The sequence below is a fragment of the Penicillium cataractarum genome (genome assembly GCF_028827025.1).
Source record: "Penicillium cataractarum strain IBT 29864 chromosome Unknown utg000005l, whole genome shotgun sequence".
In the NCBI taxonomy this organism is placed as follows: Eukaryota; Fungi; Ascomycota; class Eurotiomycetes; order Eurotiales; family Aspergillaceae; genus Penicillium; species Penicillium cataractarum.
This window is the reverse complement of record NW_026622741.1, coordinates 4,085,416-4,101,872: the sequence shown is the minus strand read 5'-3', so window position 1 is coordinate 4,101,872 and position 16,457 is coordinate 4,085,416. Positions and strand designations below refer to the sequence as shown.

Below are 16,457 nucleotides of genomic sequence, written 5' to 3'. Positions count from 1 at the left end.
CATGACGAGATGCTTACTCATCTTTCTATGGAAAGCGGGCCCCGTCAGCTTTGACAAAGCATTTACTCAGGCAGTCCCAAGAATAGTAGTCTTAACTAGGTAGGGTTTGGCAGCGGTTACTCAACTTTACTTAAGCTATTAAAACCAAAGGAAGCAATTGGAATTTCGAGAACTGGAAATCTAGCATCGCATAGAGCTGGTTCGTTGGTAATCATCATGAATGTGCTCTTCCCCATCCCGAAGAGACTGCCACCACAAGGGGGTTCTTTTCTAATGTAACAGTCTCAACGAGTCCTTTATTTATTTGCTCATCTTGACCATGACGTATGGAATCTCCACATCTTCCTCGGTCTGGTCCTCGGCTGTCACCTCGAAGATGATATTCTTCTGGTGCTCGGGCACGGGCTTCTTGCTAACGTGCTCGACGAGCTTGCTCATCCTGTGCAGAGTTAGTACACTGTAGCTTATAGTAGGGTAAAGACGTAGAAACGGTAAAACTTACGGCAGAGGGAGGCGGTCCTTGACCTTGGAAGGAGGGTAGAAGCTGGCATATAGCAAGCTGACACCAGAGCTGACCATGGTAATATCCAGACCGCGATCGGCAAAGTGGTCCAAGAAGGCCTGAAGGGGGATGTCGTCCACCTCAAAGCGGTCCCAGAGGCGATCGATGGTGACCTCACCCTGCTTGCCCTGGTACTTGCCCTTGGGACTGGCGATGGGCTCACTAAAGCCAAAGAACGGCAGCGCAAGATTGATGAAGCCGTTCTTGTACTGCTCGATATCATCCTTGCCATCGACAACCTTGAACAGCTCCAAGGCAACAAGACCAGTCACCAGAGCCGTGGCGGTGGCAATGGCGGGGATGATCTTTCCAGCAATGAACTTGGTCTTGTGACGGTCCGCCTGGGGGATCTCGTAATTATCGGCACGCAAGTTGCTGGCCGCAGTAATGAAATCGATATGGTGGTTGGTGTCGTCATCCTTCTCGAACTCGACAGGTTGCAGACGGAAACCGGCCAGGGACTTGGGCGAAGGGAGAAGAGAAACGAGCTTCTGAATATCTTCGTTATCGTTGCCTCCAGCAGGCTGGGCGTTCGGATCAGGCTCGTTGTCGTCAGCCTGGATCTTCACATTCGAGCTAGGAGTGAACTCGGGGATGATCATGTCGTCCACCACCTTACGGTAGTACTCCTTCTCGGCACCAGGGTTCTTGATACCGTAGTTGAAGGCGTGGAGGTTCGCACCAGCAATCACGAATCCGATATGAGTAGGGTTGGAGCTATCGAACTTGAGAGGGGTAGGTGCGCGCTTAGGACCAGACCAGAAAGGCTGTCCCGTAGAGGTCTTGGAGTCCTTGGGGAAGTTGTAAAGAAGTTGCTGGATAGCATTGTTGTACTGAGACTCGAACTGCTGGCGGGCCCAGACGATGCAATCATCGAATGTCAGGGGCTTCTCGGTGACCAGGAAGTCACGAAGGTGCTCCAAGGTCTGCTTCTCATTGCCAGCCTGCTTAAGAGTTTGGTCAATGTAGTCGGGCTGCGAGAGGTACATGTTGACCGATTCGGGAGGACCGACAAAGTAGGTCTGGAAGAGGTCGCGTGCCCAAGCAATAGTGTGCTCAATACGGTTGGGGAAACTCTTCAGTGTGCACATAGGGAACGACTTCTCAGGGGGATCCTGAGAGCTGGAGTAAGACTCGGTGATGAAGGGTAGGATCACTTGAGTGTTGCCCTTAGTACCAAGAGTACCACTATATACAGTTAGTAATTATTCAAATGTTTTCCGGATGGATTGATTTACCTTTCAAGAAGCGGCTTCCGGAAGAAGACGCAACGGCGATCCACGTACGTACGGGCATCAACGTTGTCCAGAGCGTTGGTCACACCGTCAAGTCCATTCCAGAACTCCTCGTTAAAGATGTGTTCGGTATCCGCACCGACGCGGTCACGGAGGGTCACAATCTTATCGTTTAAATCGGGGTTCATAGCTTGGACTGCAGCAGAGGCACACTCGCTCTTGAGACGACCAACGTCCTTGGGCCGGAAGAGGAACTGCCGGTTCAGGTTGCTCTTCTCGATCTGATCCATGTCCGTGACGAAGATCTTACCCTTAGGACCGGTACCCAGACCCATCATGGCCCAGTTCTTCAGGGTCTCACAACCAATGGCACCCGAACCGACCAGGAATTGAGTGACGTTAGAGAGCTTCTCCTGGTACTCCTTACCGAAGACTGCAATCTGGCCATCGTAACGGGAACCAGTGGGCTTGCAGCTCTCCTCAGAGCGGGTGGTCGAAGTGGGCAGAGACTCCAAAGAATCAAAGTACATCCACTGGTGCACGGGGTTGAACTTTCCAGAGACAGCCTTGAGAACTTCCTGAGCAGCGATACCTCCGAAGAAGGCGGCCAACGGGTTCAGGTCACCCTGAGCCTGGTAACTGAGCTCCTTGATAACCTTCTCGTCCAGTTCAACCCTCTCCTCTTCCGCCGCCGCAAGCTCATTAGCGATCTTCAGGACCTCCTGAGCATCGCTGTCGTTGTGCGGGCGGGGGAATTGACGGTCATGGGTCTCCGCAAACTTGTGGAGAGCCTGGACACCGATGTGGAGCTGCTGGGGTCGGTCAAACTTGGCGAAATCAGAGACAAGAAGCTCGGGCTTCTTGATCTGTTCCGACAGAGGCTGGAAATCAACAAACTTGGGCATTTTCACTTGCTGGAAGAGACCACCACCCTGGTAGGAGCCGAGACCGGAGACATCACCAATGCTAAAAGTATACGGGCCCTTAACAGTGATCTTGCGGGGAGCGCTGTTGTTCAGTCCATCCATGCCCTTAACCTCAGTGAAAGTCACAAAGTCGCCATCCTCCAGGCCATGCCGAGTCTCATCCAAGGCGGACACCAGACCGTCCTCAGCAATATCAGCAACAATGCCACCAACAGGCTCCTCGCCAGTAGGATCGCCGACGGTGAAGTTCTTGCCGAAATCGTTGAAAATATAACCGAACAGACCGAAGGTATCCGTAATCGTGATATAGATACCGTTCTTGTGGCAGAAGTCCGCAATCGCCAGCTGCTCCTTCAGCGGCGTCTGGGTCAAGACCACTGCTTGGTAGCGCTTCAGCTGTTCCAAGTCACCAACAAGGTTGTCGCCCTCGTGGATTGTCACGGGAACGTAGGAGTTGAGCTCGGCGACTCGTGGGGCGGTGACTTCGGCGCGGGGCTTGCCGACATCTTGAGGCTGGAGGAAGAACTGGGAGGAGAGATCTGCGATGGCAACCGGTGCGGGATCGTAAAGGGTGAGAGACTTGACACCGGCGAGCGCAATGTTCTTGGCTAAAGAGTTGGGAAGGTAACTGTCAATCAAATGCCCGCGGGGTTGCCACTCATTTTACCCAAGTATAGCGTGACCTGTCGTTATTGCTTACCAATTTCCACACCCAGGCCCTTGAGGCCAACGACGAGAACATTCGAAGAACCCATGCGCTTCATGGCCTCGTGGCCAAGCACATACCTTGGAAGAAGCGATTAGATACGGTGTTCCATCGCACGTATTCAGGAAGGTGGGTAGGTCTGGGTAGTCTTACAGTTGCCGACTGTACAGGGACTCATCGATCTCGCCCTGCTTAATCAACTCCACGGTCTCTTGGGGGTTCTCGACATGCATCGTAACGTCCTGATAATGAAGCTGTATTAGTGGACGTGCGGCACTTCGGCGGTCTCTAGCCGGCGGGATCATGTCATACCGTCATGGTCTTCTTTTGAGGCCGAGCGGCGGTGTCGTCTTCAGACGCTCTGCGCTTTGACGGCTTAGCCGATTCACGAACAGCAAGATCGGAAGGAATGGTGAAAATCAGGAGGTGAAAGTCTTGCCCAGTGAGCAAGACCTTCCACTAGTGCGGATAAAACAAGTTGCAACTCGAAGCGTACCAGGTACCTATCTTTGACCAGACAGGGCAGGGGCAGGAGTTGAAGTAGATAGCGCAGACTTGGGAGAGGAAGGTAGGAGGCGGAAGCTATACAAAACAAAAGGAAGGCGGTTTGATTGCAGAAAAGAAGAGAGGCAAGGGAGAAACAGCTGGTGAGTTTGAAGGCGGGACGGTTCATCGACGTAAGAGGGACAAGCTGCGGATGACTAATCGGCGCGTCGGGCACCCCGCGGCTCGGAGAACATTCGCAGATGTTTAGTTGACTCGAGCTTTGGTTGAGCAATTTGGTGCGTCGCAACTTGTTCGTGGTTGTCCTCGTTGTATTAACGATGGTGATGGCTGAGACCCGGGCTTGTTGAATGACCCAGACTCATACAGTCACTTTCCTCGCGGTCAACCCGCCCGATTGCATCATCTTCTCTTCCGCGCCCAAGCCTCGAGTCCGCCTATCCTTCACATGTGTCGATTCGAGCTTCTAGGGCGTGGCTTACTATACTGGAACAGGCAGGACACCGAAGAGGACAGCACCCAATCTACTAGGTAGACCTGACAACATATCCCGACTCCTTATGGGAATATTGAAGCTAACAATTATCCGCGTGATCGCGACAGAGCGCCGAGGCCAAGATGCTCCACGAGATCCTCCTCTCGCTCTCCGGCCAGCCGTCTCCCCTCTTCAGCCATTCACAAGGGAAAGATGCGCTCGCTCAAAATGATCTATCCCTTCTCGCACCTCCGGAGAAAGCCCTCCTCCGATCTATTGCCCATTTAAGCCAACTGCACGCGCAGCTCCGAGCCCATACCTCTCAGATATCGTCCGCGCATAGGTCCGTGATCTGTCGCTCAGTGTCCACCGCTATAGTTACAAATCATCTGGGCAGTTTTCAGAAGAAGGTCCTCGAGGTGGAGAAAGCAATTCTCGCGGAAGACAGCGGATATGTTGGCGGGTATGGTATCGTCCCGCTGTCCACCATCGTGGGCGAATTCGCGCCATGGACACGGCGCATGGAGTGGCTTTGGGAGGTTGTCAAATTCATACAGCCCGAGAACAAACTCCAAGATTCACGCTATGGCTGCACGGGGGCGGCACTTATCAATCACTTGCGCACCGAGTCTCAAACCGGATATCTGGACATCAAAGACATGGCCGTGCAGTTAGCAACCGCGGCGGAAACGGCATGGATGAAGCAATTATCTATGTGGATTTTATATGGGAATTTGCCCATGTACGGCAAAAGCGACTTTTTCATTCAAGAAGATTCCGATCCTGAAGAAGGGGATGCTCAATTCAGCATGCACATGGAATTGCTCCCAAACTTCGTGTCAGCACAAACAGCAGGGTCGATCCTCTTCATTGGGAAATCACTCAATCATGTCCGCGCAAAGAAGAAGACCTCGGGAGGGATCTCAACTGCCCCAGTAACCCTCTATCAGGAACACATAGCACATCTTGCCGGGCTCAAGTCGCCAATATCATCCACTCAGCTTTCCACGGCTGTAGACTGGATCCGTCTGTCATTATCGCAATCGACGTTATCTAAACTGCTGCCTCTTCCGAGAATCCTGGAGATGCTTACATTACTCCACGACTTCCTTCTCTTGGGACGAGGCGAATTTGCCGTGGCGCTAGTGTCCCATGCGGACTCACGCATTGAGGAGAACCGAAGAAGAGGGGCCCTCGCTCGCGCTCAATCTGGAGGGTTTGCCGGGCTCCTCATCAAAGAAGGCGATGTAATGACGGCCCTAGCCCAAGCATGGGCTGAGCTGTTCTCTCTACAAAAAGAAGAAGATCCAGCAGATGAGGAGCTAGAGCTTGCGCGAGAGCTTCTTTGCTTGTCAATCAGCGACAACAAATCCGGCCGTCCAATGACCCCGTCGCAAAGCTCAACTACAATCCCAGAGATCTCGAGAGTCTCATTTGAAGACATTCTCTTCCCTACACCGACATGCCTGACAGCCCAGGTCCGCGCGCCCCTGGATCTCTTCCTGTCAAGTTCCGATATTGCCGTTTACTCCAAGATCCACTCTTATCTGCTGGGCATCAGGCGTGCTCAAATACGCCTTGGCGACCTATGGAAAAGAACCTCCCTCCGGAGGAATCACCCATCACCATGGGGACCACCTCGAAGCAACAGTGCATTCGGCCAAAACAAGCTGAGAGAAGGTCGTGATAGGGACAATACCCGTATCCGACAAATGCGTCCAATCTGGGCCACTGCAAGTGCTTGTTTGTTTGTACTTTCGGAGATTGGCAGCTTCTTCCAGGGAGAAGTTGTCCACGAGTCCTGGCAGCATCTGCGGGAGTGGATCGAAGGGCCGTCACTTTCAACGGGCTCAGCGCCCGGCTCTCGGCCAGGGACCGCATCGTCTTCAAAACAGCAGCGTCAATCTCGTGCAGCGTCTCCAGACCGCGTATCTAGTCGACCGACCTCCAACGCTGGCCCCCCATCTATGGGCCGACACGACCCCGAAGCATTGACCGTTGCACACCGACGCCATCTCTCCACTCTGGTTCAATCGCTGTTCCTCACAGAAACCGCATTTACCAGCGTCCTCCGCACCCTTCTCACCAGCGTGGACCGCTTCATGGCTCTTGTGATCCGCCTCGAAACTATTCAACGCAACATGGACCTAGAAACGGACGAAGGCGTCGTCGATGCCCTAGTTGACTACGCGCAAGAAGAGCGCGAAGTCTGGCAAGACCTGCGCAGCACGTGCGAGGACGTGAAAGCCGGCATGAAAGACCTCGTTTCGAGTCTCCGCGATATCGACGACCGTCGATCGGGCGAGGGCCTAGGCCCCGCCACGCAGTTCGGCATGGGCCAGGCCTGGCCGGGAACCCGTGCAGAGGGAAGCACAGGCCCCGGATTCCACCACTATGTACCGCGCCAACCGGCGGGTGTGGACCGACTGTTGATGAAGCTCGACTTTGGGAGTCTCCGTGGTGCTACGTTGTCCCCTGGTCTGGCGGACCTGGAGTTTGGACGTATGTGATAAGAGACTGGGGAAATCGACGTTCTGGATTTATAATTTTTGACATTATTACGATTCTTATGATTATTGAGCATGGGAAATACCATTTGCTTTTAGGGGAATCTGGCGGATTAGGCGTTACAACAGAAAAAGAATACTATCAGCAGGGAGTCATGCGGGGCAATTGACTTTTATGCATCCGCGGATGCAAGATAGAAGAAAGGGTCATGTGTACCTTCGAGAACCATTCATCCGTTCTTCCATTCATACTCGTATCCTTCGGCCGGGGTTGCCTCTCGGGATGGAGTTACACAGTAGACTACAGGGCCTATCACGATGGCTTAGAAGGAAAGCACGTCCCTGCCTTTCGCAATAGTAGCGTCTCTTATCACGAAGCCTGACGATCGATTATCCAGTCAAAGATACGGACTACATTATTCATTCAATATGTGACGATGTTAGTAGACACATAACCGTACAAAGTGTCCAGCTGACCAGGCACGCAATCTACCAGGGCGTTCGAGATCGTCTTGGTGTTCACTCGATCCGACGATCCTTATAAGATGTTTCAAGGCCAAGCTACAGCCGTGAAAAATCAAAAGTACTCTAAAAAAAGGAGCTCCCGGGCGGGTTGATAATGTTAAATGTTAAATAGGGACGTGGCATTTACGGGTCCGACGCCTTATAGCGGTTCCGGGCGGTGGCGGAAGCTTATTGTAAGCACAAGAAGACCGAGTCTGGGGTACGAACTATCATGGATTGCGTATACTATTCTGTCTTTTGAATTTACTCAACCAAGATTGGTCAACCGTACGCAAAGAACTGCCCTTTTTCTCAATGGGCTGAAGAGAACTAATTGAAGGACTTTAAGCTCTCTATCATGAACAAGTCTGATCCCTTGGCGGTTTATGGCCGGGTCAGCCCAGGATTGCCTATTTCGGACATCCCGGGGATGCACTGCAGTGGCTGGTTTTCACCTTTTCCCCCTCCTCTCCACCTTGTCCACCGTACAAGTGCTGGTCCACTGATTCTCCTGTTTCCAGTGGGACTTTCTGTATGCTTATCCACGGCATCCACTTCTTTCAGCCATCGTTCCCCCCGCCTAAAAATATCCAGAGCCTGCCGTGGAGTCCTTGGGCAACCATCCCACAGATGAGAGAGAGTCAACTGACCTGCTTCTACAGGACAATATGTACGATCCTTCGGATATTTTGCCTCTTCCCCGGTGGAACCGACGATGACACTGCAGACGCCGGGATCTGTGGTTCGGGTTCCCACTATGTCCCCGCCAGTGATGGAGCCATCCCCCAGGGCTCGACAATACCTAAGCTATACATGGAGATGCCGGAGATCATCGGATCATCGGTAGCCACTCCAGTCATAATAGCAAGCCCGAAGCAAGTTGTGATATGACTCAAGCAAGATCTCACAACCGCATCTAGTCGGCAAGAAGCAGGGTCAAATTCCATGATATCTTGACGCCCCGAGATCCCGAGCCTCTAGTTGGCTGGGCTCTATATCCTAGAGGATCAAGGTATCGAAAGCCATCGAGGCTGTCTAGTTGAACCCGCCACACGGCTACAATCCCGGGGCCGGGACTCAGCCTCGATGCTCGGTCCCTTAACAAGGATAACCAGTGCGAGCAAGGGAGTCTTGGAAAAACCCGCTGCAGATCGGCCATGCATACTTCGAGGGACCCGCCTAGGTGGGCCACTCCATCGAAGTGTTTGAAGAATTACCGTCTTCGGCAATCCACCAAAGGTCACGATGTCTGCTGTTTGGATCATGGATGGATTGGAGAAGGGAGTGCGTGTCTGTACTCTACCTTGCTCCATTTGTTCCACCCCAACCCCATATCCATACTTTTTGTCTCATAGCGACTGGGGTTGTGTTATCGACACGTCCCCCGTCCCATCATGTAGCTTGGAGCTGATGTGGCAAGCTGCTAAAACCGTGGATGCTCCCGTCGATTTGTCTAGATCTTGACTCATGGTGAAACCAGCCTGGCAAATCCACCGAGGAGTCACGCGGGACACTGCTATTTTTTTTTTCTATCAATTTCATTTTCCGGATTTTTTATCGTCGGCTCAGAGCCCCTTCCATTTGAGACTGCGCTTTCGGTAGACTCTGCCAGGTAGTATCCTTCCGAGCTTTCCTAGACATATAAACCCTCTTCCCCGAGAACAATGTGAAATGATTCTACCTGATATATTACCAGTCTGTTTCTGATAATTTGTATACTTCGTGGTGTTCTGTTGCATCATACCCTGTTCTATACAAACACCCGACAACCTGACCCCTACTCAACAGCTACACTTATCAATTCTTTGCACAAAGATACCCCTATATTCCCTTTAATTTGTCACACGTCATGTCTCTCGGCATCTCTCGAGTATTCACCCCTGCTCGTGCTCGATTCGTGATCGCGGCGGTTGCTGCCCCCAAAGTGCTCGCCTCTTCTTCAACCAGACTCTACTCCAGCACCAAGAGCGCCTTCAACCCACACGATATCCACAATATCTCCCACAACCCGGATCACATCCAGACCAAACTCCCGTCTAAGAAGCAATTGCGCAATGCCAATCGATTCCGCGAGTTTGACATGGAGGGCCGCGTGTATGTCATCACCGGTGGCGGTCGTGGATTGGGTCTGTCAATGGGTGAAGCCCTGATCGAAGCCGGCGCAAAGGGTATGCATTCATTTCTGATATGACAAATTTAAATTCTCAAAAACTAACATAATCCACAGTCTACGCCCTGGACCGTCTCGAAACACCACACCCAGACTTCCTCAAAGCCCAAAACAAAGCCGAAGAATACGGCGGCGCCCTGGAATACATCAAAATTGACGTCCGCAACAACACCGAAGTCAACAATACCTTCGCCGCAATCGCCGCCCAAGAACAACGTCTCGACGGCCTCGTCGCCGCCGCAGGAATAAACCACCTCCAATCCGCCCTCGAACACTCCCAACAAGCCCTCGACGACGTAATGAGCATCAACTACAACGGCGTCTTCAACTCCGCCACCGCAGCAGCCCGCCAAATGTTCAACTACCAGCAAAAAGGCTCCATCCTCCTCGTTGCATCGATGAGCGGCCTCATCGCTAACAAGGGTATGACATCGCCCGTGTACAATTCCTCCAAGGCAGCCGTTATCCAGCTCGCTCGCTCGCTGGCGATGGAGTGGGGTCGTCACGGTATTCGTGTGAACAGTCTTTGCCCGGGACATATTATTACGCCTATGGTTGAGGATGTTTTCCAGCAGAATCCCGCGGCGCGGGCTACGTGGGAGGCGGAGAATATGCTTGGTCGGTTGGCTATGCCTGAGGAGTTCCGGGGCTCGGCGCTGTTTTGTCTTTCGGATGCGAGCAGCTTTATGACTGGGAGCACGTTGATTATTGATGGTGGTCATACTGCTTGGTGAGTGGTGTTGGGTATCTGGGTGTATGAGCATCCGTTTTCAACTTCGGTCCCTCGGGGAGGGCTTGGAATGCACGAGATAATTCGGAGACTCTGAGGGAGACTCGTGCAAGTGGAGAGTGTTTCCATTCTCTGTACATATTTTGCATTCGGTTTAACTCAGCAGCTGAACCTCGCTTCTTCGTTTTGCAGCATACTTGGCTTCGGGCGATTGGCCCAGACCTGGAGGTGTATGCGAGGACCAGATCACTAATAAGGCCAAACACCAAAATTTTACATTCGGAATGTTGCACTTTTTTGTTTTCGCTTTTCTCTGTTACATAGAGGTTTACGAGTTATCTAGTGAGGGATCGCAATAATTAATCATTGCATCAAGCCTTTCCTTCGTTCACTTCTGAGCTCTAGACATGCAGGTATCCACTTCATCGGTATAATTCACACATTGCATAGAAGCCTTTCACTGGTATAATGTAGACAGATATATGTCGCAATATAATATGATAACTCGAATCTCGCTAAAACTCAATATATGCAACCCCCAACATGATAGTCATCGATCCAAATCCATGCTTCAAATAATATAAACAAGCCGGCGATCACCGGTATGATGCTCTAGATCATCTCTCCGCCCACCTCCCATAAGCTCATCTCTTTCCTCTCCAGAATGAGCAGGCCCGGCTTGATCAACAGCCTGGTACAAGGTATCTACAGTCCTGCGGTTGGCTCGTTGCAAGAGAAGTCGAAGACCGAGCGCCAGGATTGCAACGAGCACCATGAAGAAGGAGCACGTTGCCATACCGCGGATGTACCACGGCCCGTCGGACTCGGGGTACAACCTCGTACCTAGGAGGGGGCCACATTGCCCAATGATATTCAGAATAGCGATGCTGGCACCTTTGCCTTCCTTCTCGACACGGTTGTCCATCGACCAGGTGATGATCAGTGTGATGGCGGAGAAGAACCCGGCCGTAGCTGGGTAGACGCAGATGTATCGGATAAAGGTGTTTACCTCGGTGGATAAGTGGGCCTGGAAGTACCCTGTTGCGGCAATGGCGAAGTATGCGAGGGAGGAAATGAGCGCGTGAGCGATGAGGTAAGGGCTACGACTGCGACTGCGGTCCGAGGCCCATGCTGTAGCTAAGACGACGACGAATGCGACCAGGTACGGTGGTGCAGAGAGAGCCTGGGCGTTGAGAGAAGAGTAGCCCATACTAGTGGACGATTAGCGCTTGGCAGGGTCGGACTTGGAAGTTGGTATTACTCACTCTTTGATAATAGTCGGCAGAAACACCGGCATCGAGCTAAAGGCAACGTTACAGCTGAAGAACATGAGCTGTAGATAGGTTAGAAGACCGTTCTCAAGAATGTGCAATAGGAAGTAAACTCACAGCGGCCATGTATGCCTTAGGATCAGCAGCCGTCTTCAAAATCTCCCTCCAATTGAAGCGCTTGGCAGAAGACTGCTGGTAGTCAGGCTCGCCATGTTCCATGCGAAGCCGAGCCACCACCCTCTGCCGGCGAGTAAGGAATCGAGCACGACCTGGAGAATCCGGAATGAGGATCCAGGCGAATACAGCAACGATCACACTAGGAAACCCCTCGACAAGGAAAAGGGCACGCCACGGAGAGATAGGGCCATCACTGCTAGTCTTGACAATGAACCAGGCCAAGCTGCTAGCAAAGGATGTTGCCAACGGCGCAGCTGAAATGAAAAGTCCATTTCGGAAAGCAAGTTCATCACGCCGGTAGAATAGCGACAGGTAGAACGGAACACCCGGGCCAAAGGCTGCTTCGGCAATGCCGAGCAATGCACGCAGGATGACAAGACCTTCAAAGGAGGTTGCCAGAGCCTGGAAAGATGCCACCAAACCCCAGCTAAACACACACAGAGAGATGTAGATATGCGGAGGTACCAGGCGGTACATCAGTGTCATCCATTCGAAGAGGATGTAAGTGATATAGAAAGCGGTGAGTAGCCATTCATATTGGCCAGACGAAAGCTGGAGGTCATCCTGCAGCCCTGCAATTTTGGCATTCCCAATATCTGCACTCAATGGTTAGTATGGTCCACCTAATATGGTTCAATCTCTCGATACTCACTCGAACGGTCCAAAAATGCAAGCAAGTAGAGAAGTGCCAAGAACGGAACCAGCCTCCTGTCAAAGACCTTCAACACCTCCCTCTCCTCTTCCAGTGTGAATTTTGGCCTCGACTGCGCCCTGCGATCCTTCCCTTCAAGCTCCTCCGCAGAATCATATCTATTCTCCTCCTCGATATCAGACACAGACCCGCCCGCGTCCATCCCATCCTCGAAATTGGTTTGTAGGCGTAGGTTTCCGACGGGCGAGTTCACCGGTTTCGACACCGGATAGTCCTCTTCAGAGCCATTGGAAACAGGCGTGAAACGAGGGTTCGACGAGCCGGACTCGGAGGAAGAGGCGTTCCCCGCAGCGGACGGGGGCAGATGGAGACCGGCCATGGTGTTCGGGGGAGAGATTCACGGCCGCTGGGGCGCAAAGAGAGCGCGTTGGTCGCTGTCGCTGCGTGCTATGAGACTTTCTCTAGACCGAGACTCTCCATTCGAACGGGATATGGGGCCCTTCTTCAGGTGATGCGGCGGCCACCGACTTTCTGCAGATGACTTGATCTGCGCACATGTTGGATTATGTAACCAGGGGCACGTGGGGAATACCAATGGGGTTAAGCGGCGATCATAGCGAACTACAAAGTATGAACTATCAACTACGGGCGGGTGCGGAATATATTGATAATGAAATCGAGATAGAGCTAAGCTATCGATGATATTTGAGAAACATTCGATGATATCTGAGAATCAAAAAAATACACGCAGAGAATGATGAGTGTCGCTAGATTGTGTCATATCTCGCAATCCTCCATCATCCTTTCTGAAAAGAAAAAAAGAAAACGTCGCAGGTCGTACGGTCGTGAAATCGTCGACGTCGTTATCACCGATTGGGCACTCGAGCCGATGTATGACCACACCGGCCAACGTGTATCCAGGTGGAGCTGTCCATCAGATGGACTTAGTGCTCGCGGCGGCGGCGATCGCGACTGTCGTCGCGTTCGTGGCGGCGGTCCTCCTCGTCGCTGTCCTTGTCATGTCGGTCACGACGATCTCGGCTATCGTCGCGGCCGTGGCGGCGGTCATCGTATCGATCATCCGGCTCGTAGCGGTCGCGCCGGCTCTCGTAGTCAGGACGGTAAGAGTCCCGGGGCCGCTTGCTGTGGCGACCAGACTCACGTCGCTGCCGCCTCCAGTGATGTCCGACAGGACGAGAGTCCTCATCTTCGGGAGCCTCGAAGACGCGCTTCCGACCACCGGCGAGATGCTCGGCGTGCTTGGCGCTGATGTCGACTATCTTCTCGACCTCGGGCATCAGCGGGTGCGACTCATGGCCATGAGCCTTCATGTGCCGGCAGAGATTCTCGGCGGTGTCCCGCAGGAAACGGACATTGCTGAACTTGTCGGTTTCCTTGTTGGAAATGCCCGACTTGTCTGCGTCACTGTAGTAGACGCGTGCCTTGGCTTCCTGGTAAACTCGAATGAGATTTTCCAGGGCGGAGTCCTGCTGGGTGAGACCTTCATTGGCGGTGGTCTCGGCCGGCGCGGTGACCAATTCGAGTTGATCACGGTTGGCGAAAGCTAGGTGGTGTTAGAATCCGCGAGAAATCAGAGTTATCTCATAGCGAGTAGGGGAAACTAACCTGCATCGATAAGCGCCCCAGCTTCCAGGTACGCAAAGACGAGGGCCTTCTTCTCGGCGTAAGTGTCCACCGACTTGGCCATCAAGTACTCCTCGAGGAAGAACTCGAGGAGCCCGATGTTCTGGAGCTGCTGCTCCTCGTGCCACATCTCGATGAGCACCTTGTCGAAGGTGGTCATCTCGCCACGCTCATCGTCGTCGGAGCGTTCGGCAGAGATGAACTTGTACTGCCGCTCGACCATGTTGTACAAGGTGCGAGCTTTGTCCTCATTCTCGAGGATTGCGAGAAGAACTTGGCTGGGTTCGGTGACCTCAGCCCAGGCGTAGTGCATCGCCGCGACAAGACCCGGATACGGCATGATCAGGGAGGGGGTGGTGGAGTGGCGGTTTTGGGTGTAAAATCGAGAGAACCTCAGACGAGCGATTACGGGACTTGGCGCTCTGATCGAGTTGCAACGCAACCAACCGAGTATCAATGGCTCTCGTTTCGACAGACGTCGGGATGAGGGTTACTGCGAGCGTCTGCAAAAAATCGCGGAGAAAATCGATGAGGTTAAAGGGGAACGAGATGGGCGAGTGGGGGAGAGAAGACGGAGGGATACGGGGAAGAGAGAGCAACTGAGGAACAGGCCGTTGCCAAAAGATTCACAAGTCGCGCTAGACCTCACTGGCGACGCGTCTGCCTTCCAGGTAAATATTGCTTCAGCAAGTGAAGATTGGGAAGATGCCTGATATCACGGAGAAGCCTATTCGATGCTGCCATTTCCATCGCTTCAGTGCCTCGTTGGATACCTCTTCATGTTATATTGAGCAGGCTGTAGATAGGCTATGGCATTTCCATACGATAGGTAGAATAGGTTAAACCGTCTCAATCTATATTGTTAGATCACTAAGAGAGCAAAAGACTATATGTTGTATTAAGAAAGATAAATCATAAACTCGTTCATAGCAGAAAAGGGGGTATCACAGCAAGATTGTTCGAAAGGCTGTTCAATTTCGCTCTTCCCAGAGCTGATTGACTCGGTCGATAAGGGCTTGGGGGTTAGCACCATCGCCATTCTGAACACAATCCTTCCATTCGCCGCCGTCACGAATGCACCAGACTGATTCGTCCAGGCGAACGGTGCAGCTGGTTCTAACTCCTAGTTCAGAGCTGTGGAGGGCCGACTCGCGCAGTAGTACAGCACCACTAAGTGGTGCCTTCTCCTGGCCCCCGCCGCCAGGGATATCGTCTTGTTGGCTGGCACATCTGTTCAAGGCATCGAAATCGATACCGTGCTCCATTGCACACTCGTGGATATAATCGCGGTCTGGGATGTATTGGTAGCCATTGATAAGGCAGTTTGCAAAGCCTAGAGATCGAATGATAGGTGTACGGGGATAGGATTGCGGCAAAAGTGATTCATCGGTCGTCGCAGGGAAGGGTAGGTTGGCAGCGCATAGAATGAGCATATCACCAATGCATTCGCCAGGGCCATGCATACACTCGATTTCAGATGACTCCTTGGATACGCTAGATATATGAAGATGTTAGAGATGTACTATAGTGAGTGAGCTTAGGGTTGAAGAACCTACCTAGCGATAAAGGAGAGCTTAAAGTCGACCTTATCACTAATCTGCTCCATAGCTGGCAGTACCAACTTTTGCAGACAATCCTTAGCATCTGGGCATTTGCTCATTATATGTGCTTCAAGCGGGATCTTCTTTTCTGCAACTTCTGTGGAGATGACAAGAGGGCGCTGAATCGCAGGGGCTTGTTCGTAAGACTCCTGTTCGATATTCTCGTATTGCGACTGGTCCGACTCAGGGGATGTGAAAGTGTCCATGGAAGCATCCGGTGCACTACACGCGGTAGTATCGCATTTCAAGTTGCAGCTAGGCGACGTGCACGGCGCTTCGACCGGTCTGAGGAGCAGATAGTAGCCGACCAGGAAGCTAACAACAACAAAGTAGCGCCATATCATGGTGTTCCGGCTGGGTCGTGGGTGTGGGTTAGCCCACCGGGGCTTCTCTGAGCCCTCAGAGACATCTTCATTGTGAAGAGGCAGCGTCGCCATGCTTGCGTTGGTTGTAGATTGAAGAGTCAGACAAAGCCAACATCAATCTTGGAGGTGTGACATGACCTGGAGAGCGGGTTCCTAGGTGGAGGCTGATCGGATTACGTCAGTTATTAATGCCTGAGGCGCCAATCTGGGGAGCGGCCTGGGGAAACAATTGATAATCAGATTGATATGACTATAGCAACGGATACATGGTTTCATAGTCTTTTTGTAGCTAGGAGATCTAACTAGAAAGGAGAGCATATAGAGGAAATAGATACTACTTCAGCCAGAATCGTGGAATAGAGTACCTTTATCAAGCCAGATTTGGTAGCGATCCATGAAAATGCTTAGCCTTCAATCTAGATTCCTTG

At 52.3% G+C, this 16,457-nt stretch overlaps 6 protein-coding genes across 6 annotated transcripts; 2 read left to right on the top strand and 4 right to left on the bottom strand.

The window, feature by feature from the left end:
• Nucleotides 1–300: 300 nt before the first annotated feature.
• On the bottom strand, nucleotides 301–3,747 carry ubaA (E1 ubiquitin-activating protein ubaA; the record flags this gene model as incomplete). The annotated part of the gene is made up of 6 exons (XM_056700098.1): nucleotides 301–439; nucleotides 503–1,750; nucleotides 1,801–3,331; nucleotides 3,424–3,509; nucleotides 3,583–3,671; nucleotides 3,742–3,747. The coding sequence occupies 6 exons, from the start codon at nucleotides 3,745–3,747 to the stop codon at nucleotides 301–303; spliced, it is 3,099 nt and encodes a 1,032-aa protein (XP_056555511.1).
• An 804-nt stretch (nucleotides 3,748–4,551) lies between these two features.
• On the top strand, nucleotides 4,552–6,918 carry N7496_007168 (uncharacterized protein; the record flags this gene model as incomplete). The annotated part of the gene is made up of 1 exon (XM_056700097.1): nucleotides 4,552–6,918. One exon carries the CDS (start codon nucleotides 4,552–4,554, stop codon nucleotides 6,916–6,918), a length of 2,367 nt encoding a protein of 788 aa, XP_056555510.1.
• A 2,350-nt stretch (nucleotides 6,919–9,268) lies between these two features.
• N7496_007167 (putative short chain dehydrogenase/oxidoreductase) lies at nucleotides 9,269–10,323 on the top strand (the record flags this gene model as incomplete). Its single annotated transcript, XM_056700096.1, has 2 exons — nucleotides 9,269–9,587; nucleotides 9,647–10,323. The coding sequence occupies 2 exons, from the start codon at nucleotides 9,269–9,271 to the stop codon at nucleotides 10,321–10,323; spliced, it is 996 nt and encodes a 331-aa protein (XP_056555509.1).
• Nucleotides 10,324–10,890: 567 nt separating this feature from the next.
• On the bottom strand, nucleotides 10,891–12,798 carry N7496_007166 (uncharacterized protein; the record flags this gene model as incomplete). Its single annotated transcript, XM_056700095.1, has 4 exons — nucleotides 10,891–11,530; nucleotides 11,585–11,652; nucleotides 11,708–12,363; nucleotides 12,420–12,798. The coding sequence occupies 4 exons, from the start codon at nucleotides 12,796–12,798 to the stop codon at nucleotides 10,891–10,893; spliced, it is 1,743 nt and encodes a 580-aa protein (XP_056555508.1).
• Nucleotides 12,799–13,363: 565 nt separating this feature from the next.
• N7496_007165 (uncharacterized protein) lies at nucleotides 13,364–14,403 on the bottom strand (the record flags this gene model as incomplete). The annotated part of the gene is made up of 2 exons (XM_056700094.1): nucleotides 13,364–13,920; nucleotides 14,046–14,403. The coding sequence occupies 2 exons, from the start codon at nucleotides 14,401–14,403 to the stop codon at nucleotides 13,364–13,366; spliced, it is 915 nt and encodes a 304-aa protein (XP_056555507.1).
• Nucleotides 14,404–15,034: 631 nt separating this feature from the next.
• Nucleotides 15,035–16,101, bottom strand: N7496_007164 (GILT family protein; the record flags this gene model as incomplete). The annotated part of the gene is made up of 2 exons (XM_056700093.1): nucleotides 15,035–15,557; nucleotides 15,620–16,101. The coding sequence occupies 2 exons, from the start codon at nucleotides 16,099–16,101 to the stop codon at nucleotides 15,035–15,037; spliced, it is 1,005 nt and encodes a 334-aa protein (XP_056555506.1).
• Between the last annotated feature and the right edge of the window lie 356 nt (nucleotides 16,102–16,457).